The sequence below is a fragment of the Rhinoraja longicauda genome, chromosome 2, assembly GCF_053455715.1.
Source record: "Rhinoraja longicauda isolate Sanriku21f chromosome 2, sRhiLon1.1, whole genome shotgun sequence".
In the NCBI taxonomy this organism is placed as follows: domain Eukaryota; kingdom Metazoa; phylum Chordata; class Chondrichthyes; order Rajiformes; family Arhynchobatidae; genus Rhinoraja; species Rhinoraja longicauda.
This window is the reverse complement of record NC_135954.1, coordinates 65,445,417-65,464,728: the sequence shown is the minus strand read 5'-3', so window position 1 is coordinate 65,464,728 and position 19,312 is coordinate 65,445,417. Positions and strand designations below refer to the sequence as shown.

General features: G+C 39.0%; 1 protein-coding gene across 4 annotated transcripts in view; it reads right to left on the bottom strand.

The window, feature by feature from the left end:
- Window positions 1–19,312, bottom strand: part of adcy2b (adenylate cyclase 2b (brain)) — a 371,550-nt gene that overhangs the window by 117,740 nt on the left and 234,498 nt on the right. For all 4 annotated transcript variants that reach the window (XM_078428257.1, XM_078428255.1, XM_078428259.1 and 1 more), the window contains one exon: window positions 9,397–9,546. In XM_078428257.1, the coding sequence (XP_078284383.1) occupies window positions 9,397–9,546 (150 nt within the window). The remainder of the gene's footprint in view (window positions 1–9,396; window positions 9,547–19,312) is intronic.

Genomic DNA, 19,312 nt, shown 5'->3' with positions numbered 1-19,312 from the left:
AGGGACCCAGGTTCGATCCCGACTACGGGTGCTGTCTGTATGGAGTTTGTACGTTCTCTCCGTGACCGGCGTGGGTTTTCTCTGAGATCTTCAGTTTCCTCCCACGCTCACAAAATGTACAGGTATGTAGGTAAATTGGCTTGGTAAATGTAAAAATTGTCCCTAGTGTGTGTAGGATAGTATTAATATGTGGGGATCGTTGGTCGGTGTGGACCGGGAGGGCCGAAGGGCCTGTTTCGGTGCTGTATATCTAAACTAAACTAAACTAAACATTCAAACCTTTTGCTTAAAGCTGAGGTGTAATTTAATAGTGATTTGTACATGACAAGCCTGCAATTATTAGTATCACGTTCTATTTCATAAAAAGCAGCTGCATGGCATTCTCAAGGGGGAGAGGGAGCAGCCAGAAGTCTTAATGCATGTTGGCACAAATGACGTAGGTAGGAAAAGGAATGAGGCACTGCAATATGAGTACAGGGAGTTGGGTAATGACATGACTATTAAGTTTACAGATGACACGAAAGTAGTTGCTACTGTAGATAGCGAATATGGTTGTCAAAAATTACAGCAAGATCTGTTGGGCAGGTGGGCTGAGGAGGAATGGTTGATTCAGAGCTTAATACAGAGAAGTGCAAGGGGTTGCACTTTGGGAAGTCAAACCAGGGCAGGACTTATACAGTGAATGGCAGGGCTCTGGAGTGTGTTGTAGAGCAGAGGGATCTAGGAGTGCAGCTACATAGCTCCTTGAAAATGGTGTCACAAGTCAATAGGGTGGTCAAGAAGGCTTTCAGCACATTGGCCTTCATCAAGTCAGAGTATTGATTATAGAATTTGGGAGATCATTTTACAGTTGTGCAAGACATTTATGAGGCAGCTTTTAGGGTATTGTGTTCAGTTTTGGTCACCCTGTTATAGGAAAGATGTTGTTAAGTTGGAAAGGGTGCAGAACAGATTTATGAGGGTGTTGCCATGACTCGAAGGTCTCAGCGAGAGGATGAGCAGGCTAGGACTTTATTCCTTGGAGCGCAGGAAGATGAAGGGTGATCTTAGAGAGGTGTATAAGATCATGAGAGGAATAGATTGTAAAAGCAGTCTTTTACCTATAGTAGAACCAGAGAACATAGGGAAAGGTTTGATACAAATCTGAAGGGCAACTTTTTTACACAAAGGGTGTGAGTATATGGAACAGGATGCCAGACAAGATAGTTGAGGCAGGTACTTTTACAATGTTTAAGAGACATTTGGACAGGTACATGGATAGGTTAGGTTTAGAGGGAAATGGGCCAAACGTAGGCAAGGTGAGATTAGTGTAGATGGGGCATGTTGGTCGGCGTGGGCTGGTTGGGCCCTTTTCCACGCTGTATGACTATAATATCCATTCTGCACTGTTCCTAGAATTAAAAATAAATTTGACAAACAACTCAGCATAGTTTGTCTGCTTCATGCTTTAGAGTTCAAAGCAATGTCATTGGGGATAGTATAGTTAGGAGAATTGACACAATTCTCTGTCACGAGGATCAAGAGTCCCGATGGCTGTGTTGCCTGCCTGGCGCCTGAGTTCAGGTCATCACGTCTGCCATGCAGAGTAACTTGGAGTGGGAGGGGAAGGATCCGGTCACCGTGGCCTATGTGGGTACCAATGACGTAGGTAGAACGAGGAAAGAGGTTCTGCTAAGGGAATTTGAACAGCTAGGCACCAAATTAAAAGTGGGGCATTGGCACCAGTATTGGAGAAGGAGGGAGCTGTTCCAATGGGACAGACGCCACTTGAATCTGGCTGGGACCAGACTCCTGGCAAACCGTATAACCAAGGCCATAGATAGAGCTTTAAACTAAATAGTTGGTGTATGGGGTCGACAAAGTAGAAGTGTATGGGTGGAGTTAAAGGAAAAGAGAGTGCAGGAAAAGTTACAAAAGTCTCCAGAAGTAACAGAACGGAAAGTTTAAGAAGGGATAAGAGAGGAAGGTCAGGTAAAATCGGGACCAGTGTGAGAGGAGGGGAGGTGAATACCGAATTAAAGGTGTTGTACTTAAATTATAAGAAATAACGTTGATGAGCTTGTAGCACAATTAGGAATTGGTAGGTTTGATGTTGTGGGAATTTCAGAGAATTACGTGGCTGTGAGAGGATTGGAGCTGGAAGCAGAATATTCAAAGTTATACTTCCTATTGAAAATACAGACAGGTGGGCAGAGGTGGTGGGGTAGCTCTGTTGGTAAGGAATGAAATTTGGTCCTTAGCTAGGGGTGACATAGGATCAGAAGATGCAGAGTCATTGTGAGTAGAGCTGACAAATTGTTAGGGTAAAAAGACCCTAATGGGAGTTACTTACAGGCCCTCAAACAGTGGCCAGGATATAGGGTACAAGTTGGGAATAGAAGAATAGATCAGGTAGATGCACAGACTCTCTTGCCCAGAGTAGGGGAATCGAGGACCAGAGCACAAAGGTTCAAGGTGAAGGGGAAAAGATTTTATAGGAAACTGAGGGGTACCTTTTTCCACACAAAGAGTGGTGAGTGTATGGAACAAGCTGCCAGATGAGGTAGTTGAGGCTGGGACTATCCCAATGTTTAAGAAACAGTTTGACGGGTACATGGATAGGACTGGTTTGGAGAAATATGGACCAAGCACAGGCAGGTGGGACCAGTGTAGATGGGACATGTTGGCCAGTGTGGGCAAGTTGGGCCAAAGGGCCTTTTTCCATGCTGTATCACTCTATGACTCTGTTAAATCAGGAGATACAATCGGCATGTTGGAAACGCAATGCAACGGTGGTCATGGGAGATTTCAATATGCAGGTAGACTGGGAAAATCAGGTTGGTACTGGACCCAAAGAAAGGGAATTTGTAGAGTGCCTCCGAGATGCCATTGAGGACTTACTAAAGGAAAAAAATACAATTTCCTTTAAGTTTTCCTGGGCTTCTCAGATCCACTAATTTAAGAGCGAATACGTGCAAGGATTATGACGCAATCCTTTTGATATCCCTAGGTTTGATTACCTGTCAGCAAACATAGAACAAAGTGATGTGCAAAGCCTTTATAAGGAGTTCTCACCTCATTTTCATTACTACTCCTTGATAACTCATTCTCTAGGTGCGAGTGTTATGTCCTGTGAAAATCTTAAGGTAATAAAGAGAGGAAAATAATTAGGCAGGATAGTTTCCCATAATTTTGTTCTCATTTCTGCTTGCGATCCAAATCCAGGGAGACAGAAAATTTCACCCAATAGTTTGTACAGTTTGGTCATCAAACTGACATGGATCTTATAGAACATATAGCAATATTAAAATTAATGGATGTATTGATGATTTCAGCTTTTATTCCCTGGAAAGCACTTGTATATCACTCAATTTAAAGTACAGAACAGACATTAAGATTTAATTACTATAAATCTGATTAATTGTGAGCCATTATATCATATCAGCTTTTCTGAAATGATTTTTAGTTTACAAATTAATCTTCATTGTACAGAGCTTATGATTACTTTTCCATTTCATTTTTTCCTTTGTAAAATTTGGCACCCAACATCCTCATTTAGAAAATAACAGTCAGAATTTGTTTTGCTTGCAGAGGCAGTTGAAATGTTGGAATGGATTTTATCCTGACGCAACCCAGGCAATGTTTGCTTCTCACAGTTCATTCAATGATGTTGCTAGCCAAGTAAGACTGTGTTCACTCGACTGTGAAATTAACAATTGTCTACAATAAGCATAACCAAGCTGTTGGAGCTGGTATATTTTAAATCACACTAAGGCATTTTGACAGAAATGCCTTTGCATTTATTGGGAATTTTAAGCAGGTAATAATGCTCAATTTATCAGTTTGGCAACGTTATGTCCACAACAGAAGTCTACAAAAGAAATGGCTGCCATTATATGAATTAAGTATATTCTAGGCATCCCTGGTGGGTGCCAGATATGAACACTGACATCAAGTATGAAAACGGCCATGCTGTGTTTAAATTAAAACCTTTCCTGGAAATTAGTGCTTGGAATTTTTCATTCACTCACTTTTATGCCAACCTTGAAAAACATGACACCTACACCTAAAATGTTGGGTGCTAGAAGCAGTGCTTGTAGGAAATCTACTAAGGTGCCTCTCTTGAAAGCTTTGGTCCACTGGATCTGCTGATCATTGGAGTTAAAAAAAAAAAATTCTGGAGAGAGGAATGTTTGAGAGAAGCTGTAAGAAAGTGATGATATTAGAAAGGTAGAAATTATCAAGTTTAATAATATTCCTAAAATAAGAAAAATGTATCTACTTATGAATGAATAACTTTCTACATATGATCTTGGTAGCCAACACTATCCGATAGTAAGTTTTAATTCTGGTTCTGGAGATGCACTTCAAGATATTTTAACATCTTGTCCCAGCAGATCCGAAGTGGTCTGATCTGAGGAACGTTTGATACTTAACTTTAGTTCAGGAAATATTACATCTTCTGATCAAAGTTACAATCATAAAATATTACTGCACAGAAGGAAATAATCCCTGTGCTGGCTCTTAAAAAAAAATCAAATTATCTTATTTCCTTGCTATTTATCCTTTGCCTTGGAAATTAGTTGAGGTCAAATTGGCAACATACGTTTGCTGGAAATAATGATGGCTATGGACCAACCTAGGCCAGTCCTCTGACATGCCCATCCACGATGCTCCCAGAATGGTGCCTGGATTCAGTGGCTGTTCAATTTACACTTCAATGCTTAGATTTTCATATTTTAATCTTCTGAGTTACGTTGAAAAGAGAAGCACAAGGAAATGGGTATGAATATTAATAGAAGACATGATGTTTTGTTGCCTTCAGGTCAACTAATACATTTTTCATAAAAGCACTGCTATTTTTATTTTAGGCTCTGCGCATAATTAGGAATCAGCCTTTAAATGAGACTGCTGCTTGGTAGTGTATTAGAATATTCAGCCTCAAGGTAGAATGCATAATCTTTTCAGCATTTAGCTCAATTTAATCAATGGTGATGATGGGGGTATTGTACTTAACTGTCATATTAACTGGGCAAAATATGCTTGATGTCGCTGTGAATTAAATTACGATCAGCACAATTTTGAAAGAGCAAGGGCTAAATTTGACAGTCCCAAAATTGTGCAAGGAAATCCTGACACACGATTTTGTGAAATTCTGGCAGCCCAGCAATCTTGCACTGACTGCTCCTGTCTATGATTGCAGCATCCACCCAGCACTGTGTTGATAATTCTCTGGATGTATTAGTGACGTACACCATTAATAGTGGCGAATACGTTGAAGTTAGCATGTGTAGGAAGGAACTGCAGATGCTGGTTTAAACCAAGGATAGACACAAAATGCTGGAATAACATCTCTGGAGAGAAGGAATGGGTGACGTTCTGGGTTGAGACCCTTCTTCAGACTCTGACGTTTTGGATCGAGACCTTTCTTCAGTCTGAAGAAGGGTCTTGACCCGAAACGTCACCCATTCCTTCTCTCCAGAGATGCTACCTGTCCCGTTGAGTTACTCCGGCATTTTATGCCTATATTGAAGTTAGTATGCATCTGTTAAATGGAGCTGATCTGGGATGGACGGAATCAATAATGTGACATGGGAAAAAGCAGGCTCTTTAGTCTGAAACACATCATGACAGGCTTGGGTATAGGGGAAATATCCCATTTTCATCACAGATACAGAATACCCTATAGCCAAACAGTAATGGGATCAGATAGCAATGAAAATCAAAACCAGGCCTGGAGGACTAGGCTGCAGTCACAGGAGGTTTTTAAACCTCAAGAGGTGGCTGGGGAACCTATATCAATCACTTCTCTGCCTCTCCCTGCAATTCTGTATTCTCTAAATTTGAGTTGTGTGCATTATTATCCTGCATCATTAGATTATTGATCAAGAAACAGAAAAAGGAGCTCCCTACATGTTGTGGCTATGTTCAAAAGGTTCTGACGAACACACTGGAGAAAAATCTAGTGAAATAGTTGCTACACCACAATTTTCAACCCAGAGGGGCATTAAAATAAAACTTCTCCCATACCTGATATGTAATGGACTTTTCCCTCTCAAAACCTTTTTCGTTACTTCTGAATCCTTTCATCTCTTCACTTAAAGAGATTCACTGATTGCTCCATTACTTACCAAGTTCCAGTTGTTCCCTTGGTGTTACATTATCAATTCACACTTCCAGTAAATTGCAAGGCAATGTTTTTAACATATAATGTGCATGAACAAGTCCAACTAATAAGCACACTGTGAGATATTCTGCTCAAGCTAAATCTGCCCATTGATATGGATAGGATGAATTGATGATGACAGCTTTGTATTTATCATAATTTACTTTGTGCCAACATTTATTACTGAGATAAATGAGATTCCTCCACACATATTATGGGAAGACAAGTGCACTGATAAAAAATGGAATCCACGATATTGCTTCTGCCAACATTTATTGTTTTGTAGTCATAAAGTTTTCATAAAGCTTTGCTATGTGTAATTGAATAAAGGTGCAGCATGTCCATTAATCAGACTGCCCTTTTCATTGCTTCTACTACAATATGTTGAAATTCAAACTGGTCTTAGACTTGGCAATAATAATTTCTTCAGTTGAATATAGCAGTAACCTCAACATAAAAAGCACTAAGAAAAAGAACAAGTTCATATCTAAATTCTTTCATCATTGGCTAGAATACTAAGGTTGCTACTGAAACTTTTGTGTGAAATCTAAATGCCTTTGTATTATGTATTTGAGTTTGTAGCCTCTTGAGGGTGGCTTTAAAAAAAGAAAATAAAAATATCAGAAAAATATTGAGACTTCTATCCTTCGAAGGCATCATATCAAATGCACCAATTATGTATTTTTCAGATTAAATTCAAAACAGCCTGTACTTAAGTTCACCTTGCTAAGGCAAGCTGCAAAAACTGTTATTGAAAATTGTGGACAAGTACAAGTGGGTAGAATGATACTGTCATATTGGACACAAACAGGTCCTTCAGCCCACCATGTCCATGAATAACGTTAAGTAACTATCTATATTAATCCCGTTTACTTGAGGATTAATTAAGTTGAGGAAGGATATTCTTGCTATTGAGGGCGTGCAGCTAGGTTCACTAGGTTAATTCCTGGAATGTCGGGACTGTCGTATGTTGAAAGACTGGAGTGACTGGGCTTGTATACGCTGGAATTTAGAAGGATGAGAGGGGATCTTATTGAAACATATAAGATTATTAAGGGATTGGACACATCAGAGGCAGAAACCATGTTCCCAATGTTGGGGGAGTCCAGAACCAGGGGCCACAGTTTAAGAATAAGGGGTAGGTCATTTAGAATGGAGATGAGGAAAAACTTTTTCAGTCAGAGACTTGTAAATCTGTGGAATTCTCTGCATCAGAAGACAGTGGGGGCCAATTCTCTGGATGCTTTCAAGAGAGAGCGAGATAGAGCTCTTAATGATAGCGGAGTCAGTGGGTATGGGGAGAAGGCTGGCACGGGGTACTGATTATGAATGATCAGCCATGATCACATTGAATGGCAGTGCTGGCTCGAAGGGCCGAATGGCCTACTCCTGCACCTATTGTCTATTGTCTATTGTCTATTACCAACAATTGATTCATAGCCTGCAATGACTGGTGAGTCAGGGTCTCATGCAAACATTCCATTAAAGTGAAATTCCTGTGTCCCCAATCTTCCAAACTCTTTCAAACTTCCAATCTTCCAAACTCCAACAAACTCTGGGAGGAAATGTGGGCAAGGATGGCTGAGTCGTCAATGCTTGAAGTATTAACCCCAATGGCTGCAATGCCAATAAAAGGGTATCAACCTCACTAGTGTGACTGACATATTTCCCTCATTATACTTTACTCATTTGAGTATAATTTCTCGCTTCAGATTCCCTCTCAACAGTCAACTCACTATTTTAATTACCACAGCAATTCTTACTCTATTCACACTGCTCTGGCTGCAAGTTACTCTCCCCGTTATTATTTCCTTCACCTATTTTCTCTGCTCCCATTCTTCATGTGCCATTAACATTATTCTGATCTGATAAGCATATTCTGTAAATTTACGACACGAGATGAGCCTTAATTCATTCAATTGATGTCACCACCACTTTCAGAACAGGTAATAAATATTAGTACTAAGTCAAGAGTGGAAAGGCAACAAGAGAAACCCTGGAGAAGTTTAAATGATCTTACTCTCAGTGTTATCCTTACACATGTCGCATGAAAGATTGCTTCTGCTTTCAAAATAAGCCATTTGTCCACATTGGCTCGTGCCACTAAATGCTGATTATTGTCCTTTCATCATGGAAGAATAAGGAGGATAATAACCTCAGAAATCTTGGTTTTGCTTTTCCCACATAACAATGGCAGCATGTGATTTCAGATTATTTCCACCCAATTATTCATAGGATAAATAAGGATTGTAACAAAACTGCATGTCGCATGAGGGAGCAGCTTTTCATATACATGTTTTCAGTTTTAATCACAAAGAAACATTCAAAACTTTAATTCATTTTGCGTCTTTCCTCTTTTACCGAATTGTAGGGTTTAATTTAATGTTGTATCCAAGAAGCATTCAGGCAGAAATTTAACATTGGTTCCATACAATAATATGAAATACACTTTTTGATTCCTTTTGTACACTGCTTCTGAAATTTGTTCTATTAAAAACGATGCCAGTGAATTTCACAGGCAGAGTGCATTGTGCAGTCAATATTGTTTTGAAGACTTAGTGCAGGCAATTAAGGACAAACCTTAAGATCTCTACCAATTAAATACTTCTGTAATTTTCTAACTAGCTAGGCTTTGTGATCATATCTTAATTGCGGACTTGCCACATAACCTTATATCTCAGTCAAGATTGCTATTAAATGAGATAGACTTACACATAGAAGTAAAGAAAAATAGGCTAGAACACATTCATTGGTGGCCATTGCATGTGGCGGTACTGTAGTTGAACTAAATTTTTGTGTCCAAACAATTCGCAGCCCATTGGCCCTTCCACTTGGTGCACATGGCTGCCCACAGACTGGCTGATGCCTCACACCATCAGAAGGCAAATGCCCTGTTTTAAAATGTCTGTCATGATCTGATACATTTGGAAACTTTAAGATTTGTAATTAAAAAAACTATAAAACAATTATTTTAAAATATGGTAAATTGCAGTTATTTAATTAATCATGAAACAAAGAATAATGAATAAAAAAACTACTTTGTCTTACTTTCTAAAGGACCGGTGTTGTCCCATTCGAAAGAGTGAGGCTGTGCTTGAGCTGCCAGTTATGGCTGGTGTGAAGTCAAGAAGCCTGATACAAATTATATGGTGGAGATAACTAAAACTATCTTTGTTATCTCCACCCCATGTCAAATTTCTTGGTAGATAAATAGCGGTATGTTGCAACGTGCAGATATGCAATATAGTTACCTGTTGTCGCTTTTCAAATTCCAGCTTTATACGCGACTTAATGCAGTTGCATGTATCTTGATATGTTTGTTGCAGAGCAAGCTCCATTAGATGCTTATGATAGGCTCCTGCCAGATTTCCACAGATGAAAATGATAACATTGGCCAAGATCTGGATAAAATGGAAACAGGTTAGAAAAATCTATGCCTATGACATTAAAAACCAAAGAGTACAATATTAAAACTTCACCTCTCGCTTTACAGTCAGGCTAGAGAATCAAAACCAGAGCTCATTATATCTGATTTATCTCTCAATTGACTCGATAATGCAGAAAGGCTATCTGATTTATAGCCTTTCTGCATTATCAAGTAAACTGAGAGATTTTGCTGGTGGAAGTACAGTGGTAGAATTTCTTAAATAAATTATAAGGTATTCCCACAAGAGGCATTGTCAATGATCCCTTCTGAAGGACCTGTGTATTAGTGTGTGTCGAGAAGGCCCAAATGAGTCATGCAGTAGATATATTTATAATGCAAACTGGTGTCCTAAATAACGATAGCAACAAAAGCTATTTGTAGGAATTCATTGTCGAGAGCATTCATTAAACATGTTCCAAATAAAAGCTCAGAAAAGGAGGCAGAAGACCTGCGCTGATGCTCTGAGAGCAATAGATAGGGATGATTTAGGCTTGGGAAAATTGAATGTAGAACTAGCTTAGGTAGAAATAAGAAACAATAAAGGCAAGAGGGCACTTCTGGGAATGATGTACAGTAACCTCATTATAGGACAGATTATAAAAAGTATAAAGGTAAAAATAATGGGAGTTTGTCAAAAAAAGTTCAAGTGATATTTATGGGCAATTTAAATCTGCTTATTGATTGCTGAAATCAGACAGGGAAAGGAGGCTTATAATATATAGGTAGATGATGTAGTCGGGGTATAATATGGAAAAATCAGAAATTGCCAATTTTGGTGAGAAAAATTTATAAAAAAGAAATCGTCAAGATGATGGGAGATTGTACTGCTCTGAGATGCAGAGCAAATTTGGGTGTCTTCATGCATGGTTTGGAAAAGCATCGTGTGCAGATGAACGAGTAATTCAGACTGCTAATAGAATGTTGCTGTTTTTTGTGAGGGAAAATGAATATAAAAGTAGAGAGGGTATGCTTCAGTGATAGAGAGCATTGGTGAGACTATGGTCCAATATCAGTTTCCTTACCCATGGAATGATGTCAATACATTGGAAATAGTTTGGAGAAGTTTTACTTGGCCAATACTTGTAATTGGTAAATTATTTGATGTGGAAATGTTGGACTATAGGCTTGTACAGCAGAATGAGGCAGGATTTTATTGAAACACATTTGATCCCAAGGGGTTATGATATGATGGATATGGAGAAAATCTCAGGAGAATCTCAAGAGAATCAAGCCTAGAATGAATGTTGAAGAATACGAGTTCAACCAGTTAAACAGAGGTGAAACAAAGCTTTTCTCTCTGAAGGTCAGAGCGTTTGTATTTCTTTTCTTCAAGTGGTGATTGAAGCAAAATCTTTGAATATTTTAAAGACAGAGGTAGATAGTGAGTTGATAAATAAGGTTACCTTAGGTAGACATGAATGTGAAATTAATGTTATGACCTGGTCAGTCGTGATTTTATTAAGTGCCACGCAGGCTTGCCTAAATGAATAGCCTATTCCTAACTCCTAGGTTATAATTTGGTTGCAGTGGAAGAAGTGGGAATGGTTCCATGGCTTGGGAACAGTTTAGGCCCCACCACAACAGCCTTTCTGCCCATAACCCAATCCCCCAGAGTTCTTCATCTGGTCTGCAGGCTCGCCATGTGGGCTGATACTTCAAAGACCTAGAATAATTAAGGTGTCCGAGGACAATTGTCTTCACCTGTTGGTAATTTGTCAAATGTCAATGAGATTCTATCATTAAAATGGAATTGATAACCTGAGGGATAACTTTTTACTCAAAGGGTGGTGGGTTTATGGAACAAGCTGCCAGAGGAGGTAGTTGAGGCAGGGACTATCCCAACATTTAAGAAACAATTGGACAGGTACATGGATAGGACAGGTTTGGATGGATATGGACCAAAAGGAGGCAGGTGGGACTAGTGTAGTTGGGACATGTTGGCCAGTGTGGGCAAGTTAGGCTGAAGGGCCTGTTTCCACACTCTATCACTCTATGAGTCTTCAAGAATGTTTCACTTCTATAAGGAAGCTCAGCATAACCTGGCCTCACGGAACACCACTCAGAATGGTGTGTTTCAGGACTCTACATATGTAATAGAAACAAACCATTCATATCATGCATTTTACCTCTCTAAAGCTTATAATCATTAAACAAATTTATTCGTATAACCAGTGCTTAATTTTGTAGACAAAAAGGTGCCAGTATGAATCTTTAATAAATATACGTGTCATACGGCCAGAAAATGAGCTGGTTGGCAGTACCGGCACGTACTGTCACCAAAAAAGCACTGAATATAGCCCTCTATTATCTTCACCCTCCTGTTCTATTTGAACTTCTCTTGAATATATCTATTCTATTTGCATCAATCATTATTTCAGAGGTAAAACTGCATCATCTGAATTCCTTATTTTATTCCTGAATAATTGTCGTACACTGATGGCATCTATATTTTCACTTTCCTAAGATGAAAAGACTCTTTCTGTGTCAATTAGGATCGATCATAACTGCTTAGCTACTCTTCAAATGTGATAGATATTACATTATTTTAGAAAGGTGGCATCCATGTAATGTTTATTCTGAATTCCTATCCAGTGCCTGCGTATATTTTACAATAATTAGAACTGGTTCTGCCACAAAATGTTTGACAAATTTCATTCTACTTTCTGTTTTACAGTTCTGCCATTCTAGAAAAAAAACTTTCAGATTAGCTTGTTTTCTTGTGTGTCCATCTTAACCCACACTTTTACCTTTTGCGTTTTGTGTCTGCATTTTCAAATCCCTCAGCTTCCCTGACTTATTTAGATTTGTTTTTAAGCCTACTTATTTTTCTCATCAAATTCCTATGCCAATTATATACTGATTCCGAAAGTCTATTGATGCCTTCTGAATACCGATGAACTCTTCCACAGTGCTGTCTGCATATGAAAAAAGCATGTTAATATAAATGATGAAGGCTCTGAGTACTCATTCTTGTGGGCTGACATTTTCTACCATTTGCCTTTCTGAAAACTCTCTTTACTCTTACCTTCCAATTTCTGTCTTGCAACCAGATAAATATCCATCCTGCTGTTTATCCCCTGACATTGCATGCTCTGACCATATTCATTAATCTACTTCACAAAGTCTTCTGAAAACCTTGTAAAATTAGATCTACTGCATTCACCGTATCTGCTCACTTAGTTCCCTTTTATAATAAATTAGTAACATCAGTCAAATAAAATTTTACTTTGGTAGATACATGCTGGGTATTAATTACTAATATTTTTAGTTTGGAGATTTGTGAAAACTTTATTTTACAGTACGGCTATCAATATTATACATTATGTTAAATTACCTACTCTAGAGTTCCTCAGCCATGATATCTCAAGTATGAGCTTAAAGGGCCTGTCCCACTTTAGGCGATTTTAAGGCGACTGCCGACAACTGTCAAAGTCGTAGCAGATCACCGAACTTTTCTTTTACCCGACGGCAATGACCACGACAATGCCAAGTCAGGTCGAGATTACAGCGTCTTTGGAAACATCGTGAAATTCCCACGCTGTCAATGCTTCTCCGGCGTCCTATTTTCGCTGAAATCACTGACAAGTCGGTAAGTACTTGAGAGTTTTGAACTATAACATCTTGTTATACTTAAAAACGTGTTTATTTAAAAACCAAGCATCACTGTAACAAGGCATAAACTGGATTTACTTCCAGTTTACTAATATTTTAAAAAAAAATTTTTTAAGTGGTTAAGTTGATTTTTGTGAAAAGTGTGTGGGCATTCTTTGAAAATGTACTGGAGATGCATATCTGGTTTCTGGGTTGCATATCTGGGTTGGGAGCTCACTTTAAATGTAATGGCTGATGACCATAAACATCACGAAATTCCCACGCTTACCTGACCGTCAAACTGTCGCCTCCAACCTACCTGTCAAATGTCCTGATGGTAAATAAATTGGTTAAACACAAGCATTTTATGGTATTTTGAAATGACTTTACTTATTTTAATATAATGTGCTTCTAAATGCATCTATGAGAACCTAGCAAACCTGGGGACAGCAGGCGACAGCGCCCGCAATAAGCAACGATACCTGGCGACAAGCCAGCTGTCGCCGAGAAATTTCACTCTGGATGATTTCTCAGCGACGCGCTGATCCACTACGATTCTTGGAAGACTCCTCACGATCATATATATCCTCTTTGTTTTTACTGTAGTACCATCATTCTTCATTTCATCCCCTGATAATGTACATCTGATATACCTCTTTGATCATTACTGAAACAAAGTGATTATTTAATACTTCTTCCATTTCAGCTTGGCGCCCTGATTTAATCATATCCATGCTTATAATCCAATCTCAACTTTCCTGTTTTTATTTATGTGCTTGAAGAATAATTCAATATTTTGTTTAATATTCCTTGGATAATTTAATTACAAATGTCTCTTTACAATCCTAATTGATTTTTGACTTCTCAAATTTCTTATTATCATCTTGTTGCAGTCTCTTCTGCTGGACATGGACTTGCTGTATACCTCTTAACCTGATTATTTTCCAATATGTCTTTATTCATCATTATGCCTTGGAGCATTTAGTTTTTTAGGTGGGTGTGTTTTCTCAGTACTCTGCAAAACACTGTTTACATTTTTCTATTGTTCTATTTCCATTTTGATCTGCATGCTGCCAGACCAGCAAGGAAAAATACAATTTTAAATCTAGTAATTAAAAATCTGGTAAAACGGAGGTCATTATGGAAGATTGGTCTTAATATGATAGAATTTTATGTGAATATTGAAGTGATCCAGATCAATCTGAAATGAAAGCTTAAACAAAATTAACCATGAAGGTATGATTGGAAATAGTTGGAATAAGGAGAGAGTAACTTGGTTTGCATTAGGAATTTTGCAAGTTTCTTAGAAGAAGCATCTATAAGGAAATCCTTTACAGTGAATGTCTGCTCCACTAAGCAGGGGTAAGCATGCTCATGTTGAGTAAGAACATCCCACTGAGAACTTGCATCATTTTTCTGCTCCTGATGGCACAGGTTCTGCCTTGGATTCCAGGTCTTCTTGATGCTCTTCCTGTGACACCAGTTGCTGTCTGCAATTTATAAGGTTGGGCAGCAAGCAGCAAATTGAAATATATTCTCTACATCTTTGTATAAACAGCAGGACACTTCCCACCTTCCTGCAGGCCTACAGAAAACCAACTATGTTTTCTAATTGTACCCTGGCGCTTCAGTGATCCTCATTGTATCGACACTCAGCTACTGTGGTTCAGCACTGTGGCGTAGCGGTAGATTTGTTGCCTTACAGTGTCAGAGACCCAGGTTCGATCCTGAGGAGATTGCTGGTCAGTGGGGACTTGGTAGGCCTGTTTCTGCGCTGTATCTCTAAACTAAACTACTGTAATTAGTGCTCAGGCTGGTGTGAACAGCCCTAAATGTAGAGGATATCCTTATCCTCCAGCATCCATTCAGGGCCATGCAGATGCTGATAAGGTCTGACGGTGTGGTTTCTCTCAAGATGTAGGAGTGATGGGTGCGGACAGATAACATTGAATTCACCACCAAGAAATGCTTTTTACGATTCAACTTTGGGTTCAGGAAATACAAATGCATTGTGTTAATTAATAAATTGTGTTTTTTCAGAGGAGCATTTGTGAGCACTCCAGAGACATCAGTAATGCTGGCATATTATTGTACCTAAAGATGTCCCTCTCTATTCTTTGAATTCAAACAAAAATGAAAGCATTCTTTCCAATAGAGTCTTGATGATCGCTCAAACACTGCAATGAGCATTAAATAAAGAGATATGAAACTAACCTGCTGCTACACCTGAAACGATCCACTTGTCAGAATGCTGGGAGCTGCCATCACATTGATGCCCACAGAGTGTAGCACAAAGTTACATTTTGCATATCTCTGTGATGACAAGCTTTGAAATCCTGAGCCTGTGAATTCATTGCCTACCAGCAAGCTTCCAGTAGGATGGTGTGCCTTTGAAAACTTCCTGGCTTTAGGTTTAAGCTTAAATTTATTATTCTCAACATGCATCGAGGTACAATGAAAAGATTTTCATGCTATCCAAATAGATCAGATCTACTATACATAGATACCATCAAGTCAAACTCAAGTTCAATAGATACAAAATGCTGGAGTAACTCAGTGGGACAGGCAGCGTCTTTCGAGAGAAGGAATGGGTGACATTTCGGGTTGAGACCCTTCTTCAGACTTAGTCTGTGCAGAATATAGTTCTGCAATTGTTGCGCATCTGTTTCATAGACAAAGTCCAATGGCCACAATGGGGTAGAGGTGAATTAGAAGGCACCTTAGCTTATGGAAGGGACCAGTCAGAATCTGCTAACCGAGGGGAAGAAGCTATTCCTGAGGCTGGTGGTGTGTGCTTTCAATCTTCTGTACCTTAGCGGGCGCAAATAGGCAAAGTGATTTCATTTTCTAATTCTCAATTTACTTAGATAATGTTTTGAGCTCTCACTACCATCGAGAACCTTCACTTGCTGGCGGTAATATCATAAAATTAAACTGAGTGAGTACGAGTCACAGTCTATTTATTAAAAAATAAATGACAGCTTTCTTGGACCAGCACAAAATAGTTTAAGTACAAACTTCACAAAATACATATTACAAACAGAAAATACTGGGAACACACTGCAGGTCAGGCAGCGCTTGTGAAAAGAGTATTAGTTATTGTTTCATTTTCATAACCCATTATCACAGTTCTGACGAGATATCCCAGACCAGAAATGTTAACTGTTTCTCTTTCCATAGATGCTGCTTGACCTGCTGTGTGTTTCCAATATTTTCTGTTTTTGTTTAAGATTTCCAGTTTTTGCAGTGTTTTGATTTTTACAAAATACAATGTTTTACTTATAGTAAAGATATGTAATTTGAGTTCCTCTCCCATCTTTAACGAGCTTTGCAAACAGGTGTAATTTACTTACACCACTATTTCTATAATTAGTCTTGAGTTTGAAAAGCAATTGCAGAACTCGTATACATCCCTTACTGTTAAGTCCAGTGGAAGACAAAAGGAAATACCAAAGAAATAGAAACAGTTTCTCTGGGTTATTAATGATGTTCTGTCATGGTTGCGGACAGGATTAAGAACTACCACTCCCTTGTTGTTGCACCATAAGAAACATAAGTGCTCTTCAAATGAATATCCAATTACTCATAGTTCCTTTGGAATCTACCACTTTTTCCAGTTAGTGTATTACAGACACAAAATTCCCTGTGGAAATTAATCACAAATTACCCAATTATTTTAATTCTGTTGTGTCCACAGTGATTATCAAATTCCTGCCAGGGAATTGAGGTGAAGGAACTGTGATGTCTTGGGTCATATATAAGTGACTAAAGGGGATGTATTGGTGGTTTTAAAGTTTATTAAGGTAGATAAATCCCCCGGGCCTGACAAAATATATCCTTGGACCTTGTAGGAAGCCAGGGAGAAAATTGTGGAGGCCCTTACAGAGACATTCTGGAAGTTCTGGAAGACTAGAGAGAGGCTAATGTTGTAAAGTTACTGGTGAACCTGATGTCAGTGATGGATAAGTTGCTGGAGGGAATTCGTAGGGTCAGGATCTACTAACATTTGGATAGATACGGATGAGTTTGGGCTTGTCAACATGGTTTTGTGCATGAGAAATAGTATTTCACAAATCAGATAGATTTTTAAAGAGGGCACCAGGAGGATTAGTGAGGGCAGGGCAATGGACTTTATGCACTTAAAGTTGTTTATATCGACTTTAGTAAGGCCTATTACCTGGTCCCACATGGTTAGCTTGTTGGGAAGGTTAGATTACTTTGAATCTAAGGTGTGCTAGCCAACTGGACTCCAAATTGGCTTGGAGGAAGGAATTAAAGGGTAGTTATGGAGTGTTGTTCTTCTAATTGTGCCTGTGGTCAGTGATGTGCCGCAGGGGTTGGTGTTGGATCCACTGTTGTTTGTTAAAAACATTAACAATCTGGTTGACAACGTACTTAAATTTTGTTAGTAAATCTGCAGATTACACCAAAATAGGTGAAGAAGGTTATCCAAGTTTACAATAGGGTCTAGATCAGTTGGGAAGGCGGGCTAAAGAATGGCAATTGGAACCTAACTTCGACAAGTGTGAGATGGTGTCAAACCAGGTCACGACTTGCAAGGTAAATGGTCGAGTAATGGAGAGTGTTGCCGAACAGAGAGATCTGGGAGTAAATGTGCATGGTTCTGTTAAAGAGCGGGTCAGGTAGTGTAGTGAAGAGGGCTTTTGGCACACTTGCCTTCATGAAGAAGGGTATTTAGTACAAAAGTTGGTGCATCATAATGCAGCGGCACAAGTTGTTGGTGAGATCACACTCCGTGCAGTTCTCATTGCCTAGTTACAGGATAGATATGATTAAGTTGGAAAGAATGTAGAAGAGATTCACCAGGTTGTTATCTGGGCTTGTGGACTTGAGTTATAGAGAGAGGTTGGATAGGCTGGGCCTATTTCTTTGGAGCATAGGAAGCTGAGAGGTGACCTTATTGAGGTGTACAAGGTCCAGTGAACAAAGTGAACATTCACAGTCTTTTTCTCAAGTTAGAGGATGCCAAAGCCTGAAGGCATAGACCTAAGGTGAGAGGGGAAAGATTTAAGAGGGAAAGGCAACTTTTTCACTCATAGGGTAATCCATATCTGCAATGAGCTGCCTGAGGAAGCTTTAGGTTAATACAATTATGACTTTTAAGACATGTGGACAGCTATATCGATAAAAAGGGTTTAGAGGACTCCAGGCCAAATGCAAGCAAATGGGATTTGCCCCATTTGCAAACTTTGTCAACATGGACAAGATAGGCTGAAGGGCCTGTTTCTATGCTGTACAGCTGTATGACTTTATGACTATGACCGTACAGTTTGTGCCATTCACTAAAAGCGCAGCATTCACTCACACAGGTTACTCTAATGGTATCTCCTAAATCTGAACCTTTGTCATTAGGTAGAACAAGGGAAGCATCACCACTCACAGGATCCATTGCAAGTTGCACAACATTATAACTTGGAAATTAATCTTCAGTGCTTTCATTGACATTAGATCTAAATCCTGGATCTCCTTATCGAATGACATTAAAGGAGGATCTAAACCAGAGGAACTGCAGTGGTTCAAGGCACTCTATCACCCTCGCAAAGGCAACCTGAATGAACAAAAATCCTGGCCTTGCCTGAAGTATCCAGAATTGATAATGAGTACAAATAAACAAGTTAATAAACAAATAAATCTGAATATTTGAATGAAATGTATTTTGCTTAACTCTCCCACAATCCTGTATCAATTATTTTAAACCGAAGGGTCTAGTTATTGATGATTTAGAAATCAATTTTTCTGCTCATTCTGTAGAAGTCATGCATAATTTTAATAACACTCAATCAAATCTGCCTCGCCTCCCCCCCAAAAATACCCATTGGTTTCACCTACTAACTAAAATTCTCAGGTCCTGATAATATTTTAATCAGCTTTCTTTGTTGTCATCATAAAATTGGTGATCAGAACTTGGTGATACAATTTCTTATTCTTCGTCTAACTAGTGGTATTATACAGTTTTAGAAGGGAAGAGGACTAAACTCTCGTCGAAGAGAGGAGGACTAAACTCTCGTCAAAGCGAGGCAGGCTAAACTCTCGTCGAAGAGAGGAAGTCTGAAGAAGGGTGTCGACCCGAAGCGTCACCCATTCCTACTCTCCCGAGATGCTGCCTGACCCGCTGAGTTACTACAGCA